We start from the raw sequence: 14,615 nt of genomic DNA, 5'->3' as shown, positions 1-14,615 counted from the left end.
TCTGAGAAAGATAGGGCAAAGTTTGTATCATTTTCGTAAAGTGTATTTATTGCATATACGTTTTTTTCTTCATATAGAATGAAGTTGCTAAATTTGCTACCAACGGCGCTAGCTGTTCTATACGCAACAAGTAGCTATAGCATTTTTTTCTAAATGAATCGTTTTTAAATTCGCCTTTTTTATAATTGCTTTTGCTGAAAAATGTGGAATTCCTGCTCAACTGACTTAAACGCCATTATTATCAATAGTATTATGTTTATGTGTTAAATGACGTAACATACTATGTTTATGTTTACATTTATAAAAGCATTGTGAACATTGAAATTGTGCTTCTTTACCACATTCAATGCGCATATGACGTAATAGATTTGTTTTCCTTGTATATGTTCGACCACATTTTGGACATGAATTTGATGTTCCGCCTGTCATGATGTTTGAATTGGTTGAAGATGTTGTTATTGTAGATATATCTTCACTGCTATAACGTCGACGTGTAGGAATTCTATTCACGTATAGATTAAAATCAGCTGAAATAAAACTCATGATGATGAAATTATTTTAGTTTACATTTCTTAAATAACTTTTCATGCTTAAAAACTAATTTTTCGTAAATAACGATTCAAATTAACGAGTTTAATTTTTTACACAAATTATCTAAATTTTTTCAAAAAACTGTAAGCAAATAACCTGCGTATAACAGGCTTTTTTTGTCGGTTGGAAGAGGATGTTGAATGAAGGAAAACTTGAATGATCTTATTATGTCTATGGCTTGTGTACACTTCGAAAATCCACTTTTGTAGGGATAAAAATTTGAACAAAAAACTCATTCAGGGAAAAATTGTCACCATCATTTTTCGTGGAGAAAAAAGTTGCCGGGCGCAACCTTGACGATAACGAAAGTCTCCCAATTTTAATCAATAAAAACGAGTAATCAATATGTTTCTTTCTTTATTGCAGGCATTGGTAATTGTTTTTGAAGAACAACCTAGCAGTTGCGAAGGCAGTAAGCTCATTCCAAGTCCCTGGATCGCTGCAATCTTGAGCGATGGTAAGACCTTTAAGAGATATCAAAAGATCCAAAATTTGGAAGTTCAAAAATTTGGCTTACTGCTAGAAGTTTTTTTTTCTCTCATCTTAAAAATGTATTATTTAAAAAAAAAATTGTGTTTGTTATACGCAGTTAATCACTTGGCTTTCAATTTTCTCGATCGTTCAATGAAAGGATGAATACGCTTAAAACTAAATACATTTTTTCACACATTTTCAATCACTAACTACTGAATCAAAAATTTATTTATGAGGTAGGACTTGATTTATATCACAGCTGAAAGTGATTCAAATAATTTTAAAACTAATAAATCGTGACTTTTTTTTAATCTAAATTGTGTGATAATAAAACTAAAACGAAGGAAATTCTTTGGTTTGGATTACAATGCGGAAATGGAAGATTTATTCAATTGTATCAACAAATTTCTCAATTAACGTCGAAAAAATTGGGTAAATTGAGTGTATTCGATGTTATGTTTTCGAATCAAATGTAACTTCAAGTTATTCTTTTGTTTTGCTGAATAATTACAATGTACAATTGGGCAAAACAATGTTGCTGATTTTCCACATTCAAATTTAACATGACGCCATAAGCTGCTTTTATGTCTATATACTTTAAAACAATGTAGACATGCATTGCCTTCAATTGATGTTTGATCCCAAAAGAATCCTGAAATTTCATATACATATTAGTTAAAAATATTTCAAAGAAAAAATCGAGAAAAATATACTTTTCTTGCACACACAATATCAAAAAAACACCAACATTGTTTTTAAAAAAATGATTTTTATTTCAAAAAAAATAATAATAAAATAAATAATTTTAAAAAAAAAAGGCAGTCTACAGGACTATCCTTACAGGGTTATTTAAATTTGCAATGCAACAAATGTATTCGTAAATTATGTGAATGTTTTGTTCTATAAAAGCATCCATCACTTGGACATTGGGCACTTGGAACTTTGCCACATTCCATTTTAATATGGCGACCCAAACTAGATTTATATTTATAACGTTTTTGACAATGTTTACAAGAGTATGAAAATAAATTTGGATCAGCATTTATATCTGAAACAAAAATAAATGAAAATAAACACAGTAACTTGAATTTTAGATTTTTCCATAAGGATCACAAAAACATTTTGTTTTTAAGAAATTGAAAGAAAAACTGTATTAAAAGAAAATCAAGAAAAATTATTACACATTTTATATAAATTTTTTTTAAAAAGATTTTTCTATTTTATTTAAACAACTAAATAAATTTTTACTAATTTACAATAATTTTATTAAATTTGTACTTTAACTGGTCTGAAAATTACAGTATTAATAAATAAAAGTAAATACAATATCTATATAAAAATTTGCACTCAAAAATTATTGTTATAAATTACTTAGATTTAACTTTGGTTCACAAATAGTTTCATGGTAAAAATTTCAAAATATTCAAACAAATTTGAGCAGTCCGTTTCTTAATAGTACAAGGGGCGGTATAAGGTCGACCTTCACCTATTTGATAAGCAGTTGAGACATATTTTTTATGAAATTTTATTGATTTTTAAACATGCCTACCATATTTTTTTTATCTAAAAGTGTTCATGGCTATTTTTAATTTCACTAATTTCCATTAATTATTTCAATGAACGGTTTTTTTCAGGCAACCCTATATCATTATTTTCGTTTTAAAATTATCTTTGGCTAACAGATCGGTTTAGTTACTTATATTGACTTTTCTGTTCATACTGAAATAGGTTACTTCATCAATCTGTTAGCTAATCGAAATTAGTATCAAAAGAAATATAATTTAATTACGAAATTAATAGTATAGTCTTGCCTGAAAAAAACCGTCCATGGAAAAAATTAATTAAAATTAAAGAAATTAAAAATAGCCATGAACACTTTTCGATAGAAAAAATATGATAGGTATGTTTAAAAATCAATAAAATTTCATAAAAAATATGTCTCATCTGGTTATCAGATCGACCTTATGCCGTGTCTTAGACCATAATAACACTCAATTTGAGCCCTATGTATAAATATAAATAAATTCGAAGAAAAAAGTTTGACTAGAGAGGAAAAAAAATCAAATAATAAATGTTTATCCAAAGTGGATACGTTTTACATGTGATTTTAAACTATAACTATATTTACAGACATAATTACAACTTTCATATGGGCATAAATATTTCGGTGGTTGACCGCATTCACGCATCATATGTCTTATTAAACTTGTTTTTAATATATAGCGCCTGAAACATTGCTGACATTCAAAATTTCCTAAAAAAAATGAATAAATATTATTAGTTAATCAAAAAATAATTCTAAATTTATTGAAGCACAAAAATTCCTTTAAAAAAGAATCATAAAACAGGTACTCACTATTTCACCTTACTAAAAAAACGGTCTCATGTATATTTGTCTTTGTCTGTTCCAAGATTCCATGTCCCACGCATTATATTACAAATATAAACCCTATAGTACAGGAGATGGCGTAAGGTCGACCTTCATCCATCTGACAACCAGATGAGATATATTTTTAATGCAATGATATTGATTGATAAACACGACTACGAATAGTATGCATATTTTAAATTAATTTTAATCATTTTTCATAACTGTTTTTGCAGGCAAGCATTTATCATTACCTTTGTAATAAAATAATCTCTCTTCTGATACCAATTTCGATTGGTATGAACAGATAAGTCAGTATAGGTAACTTCCCCAATCTGTTAAATCAATTGAAATTAGTATCAGAAGAGAGATAATTTAATCACTAAAATAATAAAAAAACAGTCATGAACACTTTTTGACAGAAAAGCAATCATAGGTGTGTTTATCAATCAATAAAATTTTATAAAAAAAATATCCCATCTGGTTATCAGATGGATGAAGGTCTATCTTATACCGTCTCTTAGACTACTATATTTACAATAATCTGCGAGACAGGGAATCTGGCAACAGACAAGGATAGAATTATCGAAGATTACGTTAAATCAAAGTCAGAAAAACTTTCAATTGTAGGTATCAGATTTTTCCAAATAATTTTAGAAACCTACAATCTCCACGAATACAATTTTACATGAAAAATGATTATAGAAATTACTGAGAAAAATATTTCCCACGACTTTTGTTTGAAACTCAATATCTTGAATAATTTAAAACCATAGACTTAATAAAATATTCAAAATTTAAAAAAAATTTCTACAAATAAAAGGTGTGGGGTTGTACCCAAAAATGAAACTAATTTTTCCCGTAAAACTTACGAAAGTTATTGAACACAGTCCAAAAATGGGATAAATGGGATACCCCCCGATATCCTCCCTCCCTACGTACTATATAAAAAATACATTTGACTTCGATATAACGCAAAACTATCCTCTTTTTTCGACGATATTACTGAAAAATTAATATTAACAAAATATACAGACTGGAAAAAAAGGTTTTATTAGAAAAGTACGGGTATACAATTATCACAGTAAATTTATGAAAATTTTCATTTTAATTAAAAATTGTTAATTGATGCTTATTAATTAAATGGGAATGTAAATGATGTTTATGGTAGGCCACATACGAACAAATATGACAAGAATGAGATGGTAATTTACCACATTCAACAGCCATATGACGTAATAAAGTAGTTCGTGTTTTGTATTTACGCAAACATTTGCCACAAGATAACGGAGGATCATTGGAATCATTTTTAGAATCTTTTTTCGCTTTTTTTCTATCTGTAAAATATAAAAAAATTAATATTATTAACCTGAAAATATATGTACAAAAAAAGTAATGAATTTGAAAAAGTACTTAAATGAAAATGCACAATAAAAAAATTTCAATATACTTTTTATTTTCCAAACACCCAAATTAATTAATATCAAAATATATATATAATCAATATATTCTATATATATAATAAATTTTTCAATTTTTATAACTAACATAAAATAATAACTAAAAAAAATTTGTTTTGTAACTAAGGCAGTGAAGACATTTTTATGTTTAACTAAAAACATTTTTATTTTTAACTAAATGGACGAAATTGTTAAAAAAAAACTTATTTAAAATAACTCATAATTTTTTTTTATACAAATAGAAAAAAAAAGGAGATAATCGCAGAATTAAACGATGAAAAACGTTAATATTAAAATCGATAAATAACCATAACATTTCGGATGAATCAATAAAATAAGCCTTCATCAGAGATAGAACACATTTTTTGTTTTAACGACGTTACCTTCAATTTTGTTGAATAATTTTAAAAAATTGTATGCCAAAGTTAGTTACCAAAAATTTAGTTCTTTCAAAATTATTCATAATAGTACAACAGACGGTATAAGGTCGATCTTCACCCATTTGATAACCAGTTGAGAGATATTTTTTAAGGAATTTTATTGATTTTTAAACATGCCTATCATATTTTTTATATCGAAAGGTGTTCATGGCTATTTTTAATTTCATTAATTTTAATTAATTTTTTCTATGAACGGTTTTTTTCAGGCAAGTCTTTATCATTATTTTCGTTATAAAATTATCGTTCTCTGATACCAATTATACCAATTTCGATTGGCTAACAGATCGGTGTAGTTACTTATATTGAGGTAACTTCAACAATCTGTCAGCTAATCGAAATTAATATCAAAAGGAAAGATAATTTAATTACGAAATTAATGGTGTAGGCTTGCCTGAAAAAAACCGTTCATGGAAAAAATTAATTAAAATGAATTAAATTAAAAATAGCCATGAACAAACACTTTTCGATAGAAAAACTATGATGGACCTTATGCCGTTTCTTAGACCATAATTCAATAATCAAGAATGACAGTTCAATGCATAAATACCAAAACTGTCATGAATGTCAAAATTGACTTAGATCCATGAAAATTATGCTTATTGAGAAAATAAATTCACCCAAAATCGCTTGGAAGATTTAATCATTTTAATAATTGTTTTTTACCTTAAATTCGTCGAACATCCCCAAAAATTAATAATTTAAAAAAAATTGTGCTCCCAAAAAAAAAAATAAAAATAAAAACATTCTGTGCGTTAAAAAAATAATACAATAAAAATTAAATGCGAACAAAATTTTAACTAGTATATTATAACGGGAGTATTTATGTTTTTCTAAAATTTACAATTAATTTTGTTTAATTGCACACGGTATTAACAAGAATTAAATTAATTTTCAAAAATAATCACGCATAAATCAATAAAAATTTTAAATGCTCAAAAAAGCCAAAAATACGAATACTGAATTCTTACGTAGATAGAAAAAAATTAATTGAGTGATTTGTGCGAAATTCACTTTAAGAAAAATAAAAAAATCGATTAATCAAAAATAAACGTATATGTTTAAAGCGTAAATTATAATTGTTTTGTTCAAAAATTTTGAAGCACCAAAATTTATTTAAAAAATTTTTAAAAATAAACGAACAAAGTTATATAACTATATGTTTAATACTAACAAAATATATTTGGGTCATCAATATTACAACTTTTATTATTTATAAATACCAAATGGTAAGAAAAAAAATTTACAATTAGAACCATTTAAGGCACCTTACTTGTGGGGTTTGTCTTATAACGAATATAAAATTTAATTTTTGTTTTACATATCTCAAAATAATTAATTACTAATTTATTATACACTAAAAATAATTTTAGCCTCTGTTTTTTGTTTTAACATTCTAATAAAAATTATCGATAATAATTTATTGTCAAATACAGCTCTGATAGACATTATTTTTCAGTGGTCCATCAACAATAAAAATATTACATAATTAGTTAGTGATGTAACAAGTTGACAGTATGTTTATTTGGTTTAAATAATGAGTTAGGTTATATTTATATAACAGGAAATTTGACATTTGTTTAATAAAATTAATAGCGTTTAAATATGAGAACTTTAAATAGTTGAAATAAAATTTCAAATCCGACCTGCATGAATTTTCCTATTATCAATGTATATTTCCATTTGCTCGCCTTTTGATACATATTAAATGATATCAAATTATTTTTTTCTGGCAATAAATGGTAATTTTTTAACTAATCCTTACTATTTTAGTCAAAAATTCTAGTCCTTTGAGGATCATAACCCAAGAAGGGTAATTTCTTTAAAAGATGTGTCTTATCGAGTCTACTTATTACATCACTAAAATATCTATCTACTTACGAATCTAAAATATTAAACGTAAAATGAAAAATAAATTATAGATTGTATGATAGAAAACGGTGAAATGTAAAAAAGAGAAACAAGTGAGTATCTTTCCAAAATGTCTACCATGACGCCTCTGTTGTATATGTAAAAAATCACAATATGATCAGACATTCCAGGCGGAACACTCTTGACAAAAAAAAATATTTTTAAGTAATCAAAACTTATCCAATAAGGCACTTATTATATACGCTACTATCCATATAAATTTTTATAAACAATTCATTAACTTTACAATAATTAACATTAAATTATCTTTCATGTTCGTTATACAAAAATATATTCTTCCTTTTATAATTTCGGCAACAAAAATCATAGAGATTTTGGTATATAAAACTCAGCGTGGACGTAAAGCGGAAAGTGTTCATAAACTCAAAAAAGAAGTGACTTGAGTGATTTGAAAAACAACAATTCCGGATGTATATTTGGTATAAACAACAGATCTGAATATCGCGTCAAAATATATCGTGTTAAGAGAAAAAAAACTATTGAAAACATAATTCTCGAGTGATAGATTATAAATAATACGAAATTACAAGATAGGAACAGAAATATAATATTTATTCAAAAATTTGTAAATTAATGCCATCTTTTTATTACAACTAAAATGATTCGGAGGAGAGTGATAATGATTATAAATAATTAAATAATTACTAATTAATTTAACAGTGTGTTTCGTAATAACTTCGATATGTTTGGGGGGAAGAGGAATCGTGACGATAGATTGTATTAAATTTATGCCCTCAGGTAGCATAAATGAGAAATCAAAAATAATTTCCGCAATAACTATTTTAAATATTAAAGCTATAATTTATAACGCAAAATTATTTTATTTACAATTCACATGATTTTATTAGACAATAATTTAGAAACTTCTATCTCATTGAGACAATACGTCTTATGAAATTAAAAATCTATGAAAGATGCACAAAATAGTTGTCGTGGGCATTCTAACTAGTTTGGTTAAAAACAATTCCATGCAGCTTTGCAAACTGCTAGGACATCTTTTATCAAATTGTAAAAGCACTAGTAGTGCACTAAAGGGATCTCATACAATGAATTTTATTCTGGTATGCCTAAAGTAACATTTTCTTTATTGACACAAGAATCCCCCGACTTTTCTGTTAATTCAATTATGTCTATCATCACTATTCCTGAAATATTATACATGAATAATGTGGTTTGAAACGAAACATGTCAACATAATATAAAACAAACAAAACATGTTAAAAATGAAATTCGAATAGCGTTTTTTTTCTTAATTAATAATTAAAAAAATATTAAATAGTTTCATTTTTCATTTGAGAGAAATGTGCTATTTGATTTACAGTGGTACCATGATGCTTCTTCATATGTACATTTAAATTGCCTTTTTGTTTAGCCCGATACGAACACTCCGGACACTGATACATTGGTTCTTTACCACCACATTCTACTTGCTCATGTCGACGCATTGTCGATTTCCAACGATAACGTTTACCACAACGTCGACATGCAAATTGTGATTCTGCACTGTAACCAGGTCTCACAATTTGCTCATTCATTATATTATAATGTAAATATTTTTTTTTCTTGGACGTTGCCGCTAATAATAAGTCAGCCATTTTAACGTCACGTTGGTATGCAGCTGCTTGTACTGGTGATGTTAATAAATGACGTAACGTATCATTCGCTGTTGAATCAGTGTATGGTTTTAAAAATGCCGCCACTAATTCTGTAACATAAGTTTTAAAATATAGATGTCAATGTGCGTATTTTTCATTTTGGGAATTTTTGTATTACTCGTTAGTGTGTCATTTGTGTATAATTCCTTTCAAAAAAAGTTTGTTAGAGCTTTTGTTTTGTTTGAAAAAAGAAACAAAAAAACAAAAAAAAAATAAAAATAAGAAAAAGTTGTCTTTTATATGTATGCGCATGCCATAAATATGTGTACATTTAAAAAAAAAAAAGAAAAACCTGAACGTCATAAATATTCGAACAAAAACCTGTAAATTCCAACAAAAAAAAAATTAAAATAAACAAAAGGAAATCTTTGATGTAAAGATTTATTACAAAAAAAATTACAAATAAAAAAAAAATCGTGTGTCTTCGTGTTTTGTTTTTGTCACCATATATCAAATAATACGCACCCCAAATTCATTTTCCAAATTATTCTCTCATCTAAAAAACAAAAAAATACAAAATTAATAAAAAAAAATTACAAAAAAAATTGTAACAAAAATATATTTACCTTTTAATAAAAAATTATCTGAAAATAATTGAAAAAAGGATTTAAAAAAAAATAAAAACCCTAAATTTTTTGTAATAATTATTTTATCAATTTTTTGTATTATACAAAAATTTGTAATCAATTATAAATAAAATTATTTATCTTAAAAATTAATAAAAATATTTCACCGTATTAGTATTTTTTGTTTATTTATACATGGAAAAACAATGATAAAAGTTACAAAACATTAAAATAATTACAAAAGGGCATATTAATCACTAGTTTTTATTTTATTTATTTATTTTTAATAAGCTGTTTTTCATTTTTATCCGTATACAATTATTGTACAAATAATTTTACAATATCTACACAATTATTATGTTAATAAAAACTATATTTAGGAATAATTATTGATTTTCTTAGGAAAATTAGTTTTAATTATTTAAATTTCAATAAATTATATTTTGCATTTGCATTATTTTTGAGAAATTTGTTTTCTAAGAAATTATAATTTCTGCAATAATTGAGACTGAGGTAATTAATACAGTGAGAATTTGTAGAAGTTAAAAAAAATTGTGATAAACTTTAGACTATTGGATGTCGTCGAAGAGTAGGGAAGGGAAGCGCATCCCAAAGACTCGAAATTAACAAAATGCCAATAATTTATTATCCGATTTATTTACTTTTAGAAAATTTATATTTTACTTTTTACAGTTATACATTTTATCTATGCAACTTGTTGGCGACGCCCTTGGACTATTGTCTATTTTAAATAAACAGGATGTGTATCTTAGCTTTTTTTTAATTAATATTTTTAAAACGGAAATATAATATTTTAAGACATTATAAGATAAAATTTTTGTTAGTTTTGAATATAAGTTTTTTATTTTTTAGATCGATTACGATTCTGCAGAATAAAATCCAGATAAGACCACAAGTGACGAAAAATAGTTATCTAGAGAAAAATTCAATGTTGAATACCTTATCAGTTCCAAAAACTTATCATCTTAGAATGAATCCTTGAAAATACAAATTTGAAAGAAATTTATGGCGTTTACTACTAAGCTGGTATGGTATAGAGACAGAGACACTGCCCAAGGCTCGACGCAAATGGTACTTGATTCCGCGAGACCACTGATTTGCTTCTTTCTTTTTTTTTATGGCGTAGATTACGAAATATTGTCCTCCTGATCAAATTTTGGGATCTTCTTAGCTATGTCCATACTTTGATCAAATCTAATGAAGGCACAAAAGAGTACCACTCTTGAGTTCAATTTTTAATTTTTATACACCGCTTTCAAAGAAAAGCTAAAGCTATTGGCACATTTAGACTATTAGTCGTAAAATGAAAAAGGAATAATTGGTCATTTTCAAAATGGAGAAAAGTTAGATATTAAAATTTTTAAGTTTTCTCACTAGTAGTTGATTTGAATTATTGGCGGTTTTATCTACAAACCTCAAAAACATTTCTAAGAAATCAAGGACATCTCAATTATCATGCAAAACATTTTAAAAACAAAAGAAAATAATGAATACCAAATAAAAAATTATTTAATTTCATGAAAAAAAATGATTCATCGTGATTTTATAAATATATAATAAATATTATAGCCCCTTATAAAATGAATAGAAAGAGCGTCTATGTAAAAACTAGAGCATTGACATTTGAAAATAGTTACACAAAACTATGTATGCCAAAAATTCAAAAAGTAGGTGCAGTTTATTAAACATAAAACCAACATTTTAAAACTCTTATAATGGAATGTTTAGAAAATAATAAATAAATTTTTTTTTTTTAGCAAAACCTAATATAAGCTTTTTTATATTAATTAAGTCAATTTTAATTTTTTTTAAATAAGATAAGCGGATATCAATTTAATACCAAAAAATAAGAGATAATCTCAAAAAAATATTTTTAAAAAAAAGTTATCAGCAGGACCAGCCAGCTGTATTGAAAACTCGTATCTTAAATCACAACTTTAAAATCACTCATTAATAATAATAGCAAAAAAAAAGATTTTTAACAATTATTTAACAAATTTATTTTACGTATATATCGTCTATTAATACTAAAAGTTCTCAACAAGTTTTCTACAATTAGTGTTTATTGGAAATCATAGCCTTGAACCAAATGAAAAAACGAAGTAATTTATAAATAATCATTTTCACATTATGGTACAATAACTGGCAGCGTTTTCGAGAGTTTATTTTAAGACGGTTGAATTTCGGATATTTCTTATTGTATTTAGGTAGAGATAAAGTACATCTTGCGCCTGAGAACGGTTGCGTTAATTAACATGGGATTTACTGATTTATTTTCTGCTTTTTTATACACTAGTAAACGCAGTTATCGCAATCGATCATAGGTGCCAGAGTACTTCATTGCTCAATAATTTCAATAAGAAAAAAAAATCCAAAATCCAACTTAAAATTAACTTCTTCGAGACATTGCCAGCCCTTATACCAATCTCTGAATTGATTTTAAACGGTTTCATTTTTACAAATCTTGATTTTACAGTATAATTTGATTATCAGTATTGTAAGTCTGTAAAAGAAATAAAATCGTGTAACTTGAAAATTTGCCAAGTTTTTGAAATTTTTTAATGAATAAAATAAAAGAAGGGAGAATAGTAAGCTTCATAAATTTATGGAAATGTTGAAGCATCTAGACTTTATCACGAAAAATTAAAAGGGAATATTTTAGCAAAAATGATGACTATGTCTACATTTATGGCGAACATCATACAACGAATACTGAACAACGACCATCGGCTAGTATCATGTAGCCACAGCTTTAGACGCATGGCCTGTCGAATATACCACTTTGGCATCAAGATAAAGATTAATATCTAAATATAACGAGAGTGAAGGAATGATAATAAAATCGTATTTAATAATTTTAATAAACTCAGCCATCTATGAACAGTAATCAGAAGTTACCAAATACCAAAATTATTCATTGAAAGGAGTGTGAAATATTTTTAATTTGGGCTTTTTGAAAATGATGTTACACCGTTGGACATTATGTTTTTTGCGTGCCGAACGAAAAATCTTCCATTTTGTTGAGAGTTTGTCGCGATGAAAATAATTTGTATATTTGGAAGCATTTTCAAGAATTTCTATTTAAAAAAAATATTTCAGGTTATTCATCAGGAAAAGCAATAGTAATTTTTAGAAAAGTGAAACTGTTGTTTTTCTAACAGATTAAATACCCGAAAAATCAGGGGAGACTCCCGAAATCGTGTAGTCTCTCCCGACTCCCGACATCAACATTAATTCTCCAGTCCAGTAACAGAAAATATTTTTTGATTATTTGTTTAATTTCTAGTAAATTCGACAACTCTGAGTAGCTTTTATTTTTTAAGTTACTTGAAGCATATTTATTTACAAATTTATAGAAAACCTGAGTACACAAAACAGCAAAAATATCGAACAGTAGTAGTATAATTCGGTGCAATAATTAGATTTATTTCACAATTTCCCGACTTTCAGGTTTATGCGCCGTCTTCCCGTATCTTTGAGGTGACAAATCTTTTATTAAGGTACCTTCTTGATGGGAGAAAGTATCCATTTATAATACAAAATTTGAAGTAATCGTGGACCAATAATTTAGGAAATGATGAAGGTGGACAAAAAATGGATCCACTTTCAAAACATCCTCATTCGAAAACGAATTAAATTAATTAATCCGCTATTACGCCTTACCCAGCGAGAATAATTTTAATTTAGCTAAAGTTTAAAGCAGTTAAAATATTTAATAAGGGTCCTATTTAATCAAACTATACTGTAAATAAAATAAAAGAATCAGTCACACTCATAAAATTCTTTCAAAATAAAAATATTAAATCAATTTATTCCATTCGAATATGTTTAAAATAATTATACATAGAATTAAAAAAATATTAAAAAATGTTTATTAAAATTAATTAATTAGAAAAAAATGAACTAATTTAAAAAACAAAAATAAATATAAATATACATAATGTTTGCATTTTTAATAATTAATTAATTGAACTAAGACTAAAAATATGATCGTCTTGATTCCGATGTTTATATCGCATATGCTGTGTTAAATTTGATTTTAATTTTGTCTTATGTGGACAAAATGGACATTGAAATTGTGGTTCTTTCCCACATTCTAAACGTAAATGTCGTCGCAATGATGATATTATCTTGTATTTACGTCCACACTGCCAACATTGTATATCAGTGTTGCCACCTTTCATTGAATTCATACGATAACGTAATAATTCCAATAATACTGAAATCAAAAAACAAATTTTCATGGTTAATATACATAAGTTTTGAAAAAGATTATTCTGATATTAATACAAAAAATTAAAAAATGATTTGTGTTTTGTTAATGAATAATTAATATTTATAATCAGAGCACCAAGCCAAAATGTTTGATTACTTCTTCTAGAGGTATATGTGAGGAGCTTTGAGTTTTCTTTTAAATGCATCCCATCCATTCCTGTACACAACAACATTCGCACAAAAATTATACAATGGGTGTTTCTCATTTAGAAATTCAAATCGATTTTTTACACTGAAACCAAACTTCTTGCAATAAGAACTTCAAAATCTGCAACAGATGAACCTAGTTCTTCGGGTTGCTTTAATAGCCAATTTGATCCTAAACGCAGAGATGGAATAAACTTTTAAATTAGAAACTTGATTCTCATAAAAAAACTAACAATTTTTGTTTAAAACATTTTTTCGAAAAATGTTAGCTTTTGGAGGAAATGCGATTTAAACATATGTCATTATTGCATCCAATCAAGAAAGAAAATACGCTTTAAGTTTATGGATAATTGTATGTCAAAGCATTTTTCCATACTTAGCGTGTTTTCTTTCAATTAAAAGCAATAGCGATACATTTTTAAGTCAAATTTCCTTCGAAAGCTGACGATTTTCGAAAAAATGTTAGTTTTTTCATGAGGATCAGCTTTCTAATTTAAAGTGTTATTCTAACTCTTACCATTTAGGATCGAAATTGGTTAGAAACCCGAAGAATAAGGTCAAATTTGATGTCAGAGCATGATGTTCCCCATCAAACTCTACAATTTTTGTTCAGTTAATTTTTAATAGGTGGTGCCTCTGAAATAACTAATTTTGATTTTTTTTTAAATCCAGCATTTTTCGAAAATTAA

General features: G+C 26.4%; 1 protein-coding gene across 9 annotated transcripts in view; it reads right to left on the bottom strand.

Moving 5' to 3' along the window:
- Nucleotides 1-14,615, bottom strand: part of LOC123299073 (longitudinals lacking protein, isoforms A/B/D/L) — a 422,122-nt gene that overhangs the window by 118,995 nt on the left and 288,512 nt on the right. Inside the window, exon 5 of one of the 9 annotated variants that reach the window (XM_044881241.1) lies at nt 8,519-8,967. The exons of the other annotated variants lie outside the window; for them this stretch is intronic. Within the exon in view, the coding sequence (XP_044737176.1) occupies nt 8,534-8,967 (434 nt within the window). The 3' untranslated portion in view covers nt 8,519-8,533. Of the gene's footprint in view, nt 1-8,518; nt 8,968-14,615 lie in introns of those variants that run through there. 9 annotated transcript variants of the gene reach the window in all.

This window comes from Chrysoperla carnea, chromosome 4 (assembly GCF_905475395.1).
Source record: "Chrysoperla carnea chromosome 4, inChrCarn1.1, whole genome shotgun sequence".
Classification (NCBI taxonomy): Eukaryota; Metazoa; Arthropoda; class Insecta; order Neuroptera; family Chrysopidae; genus Chrysoperla; species Chrysoperla carnea.
This window is presented reverse-complemented; position numbering and strand designations above follow the sequence as displayed.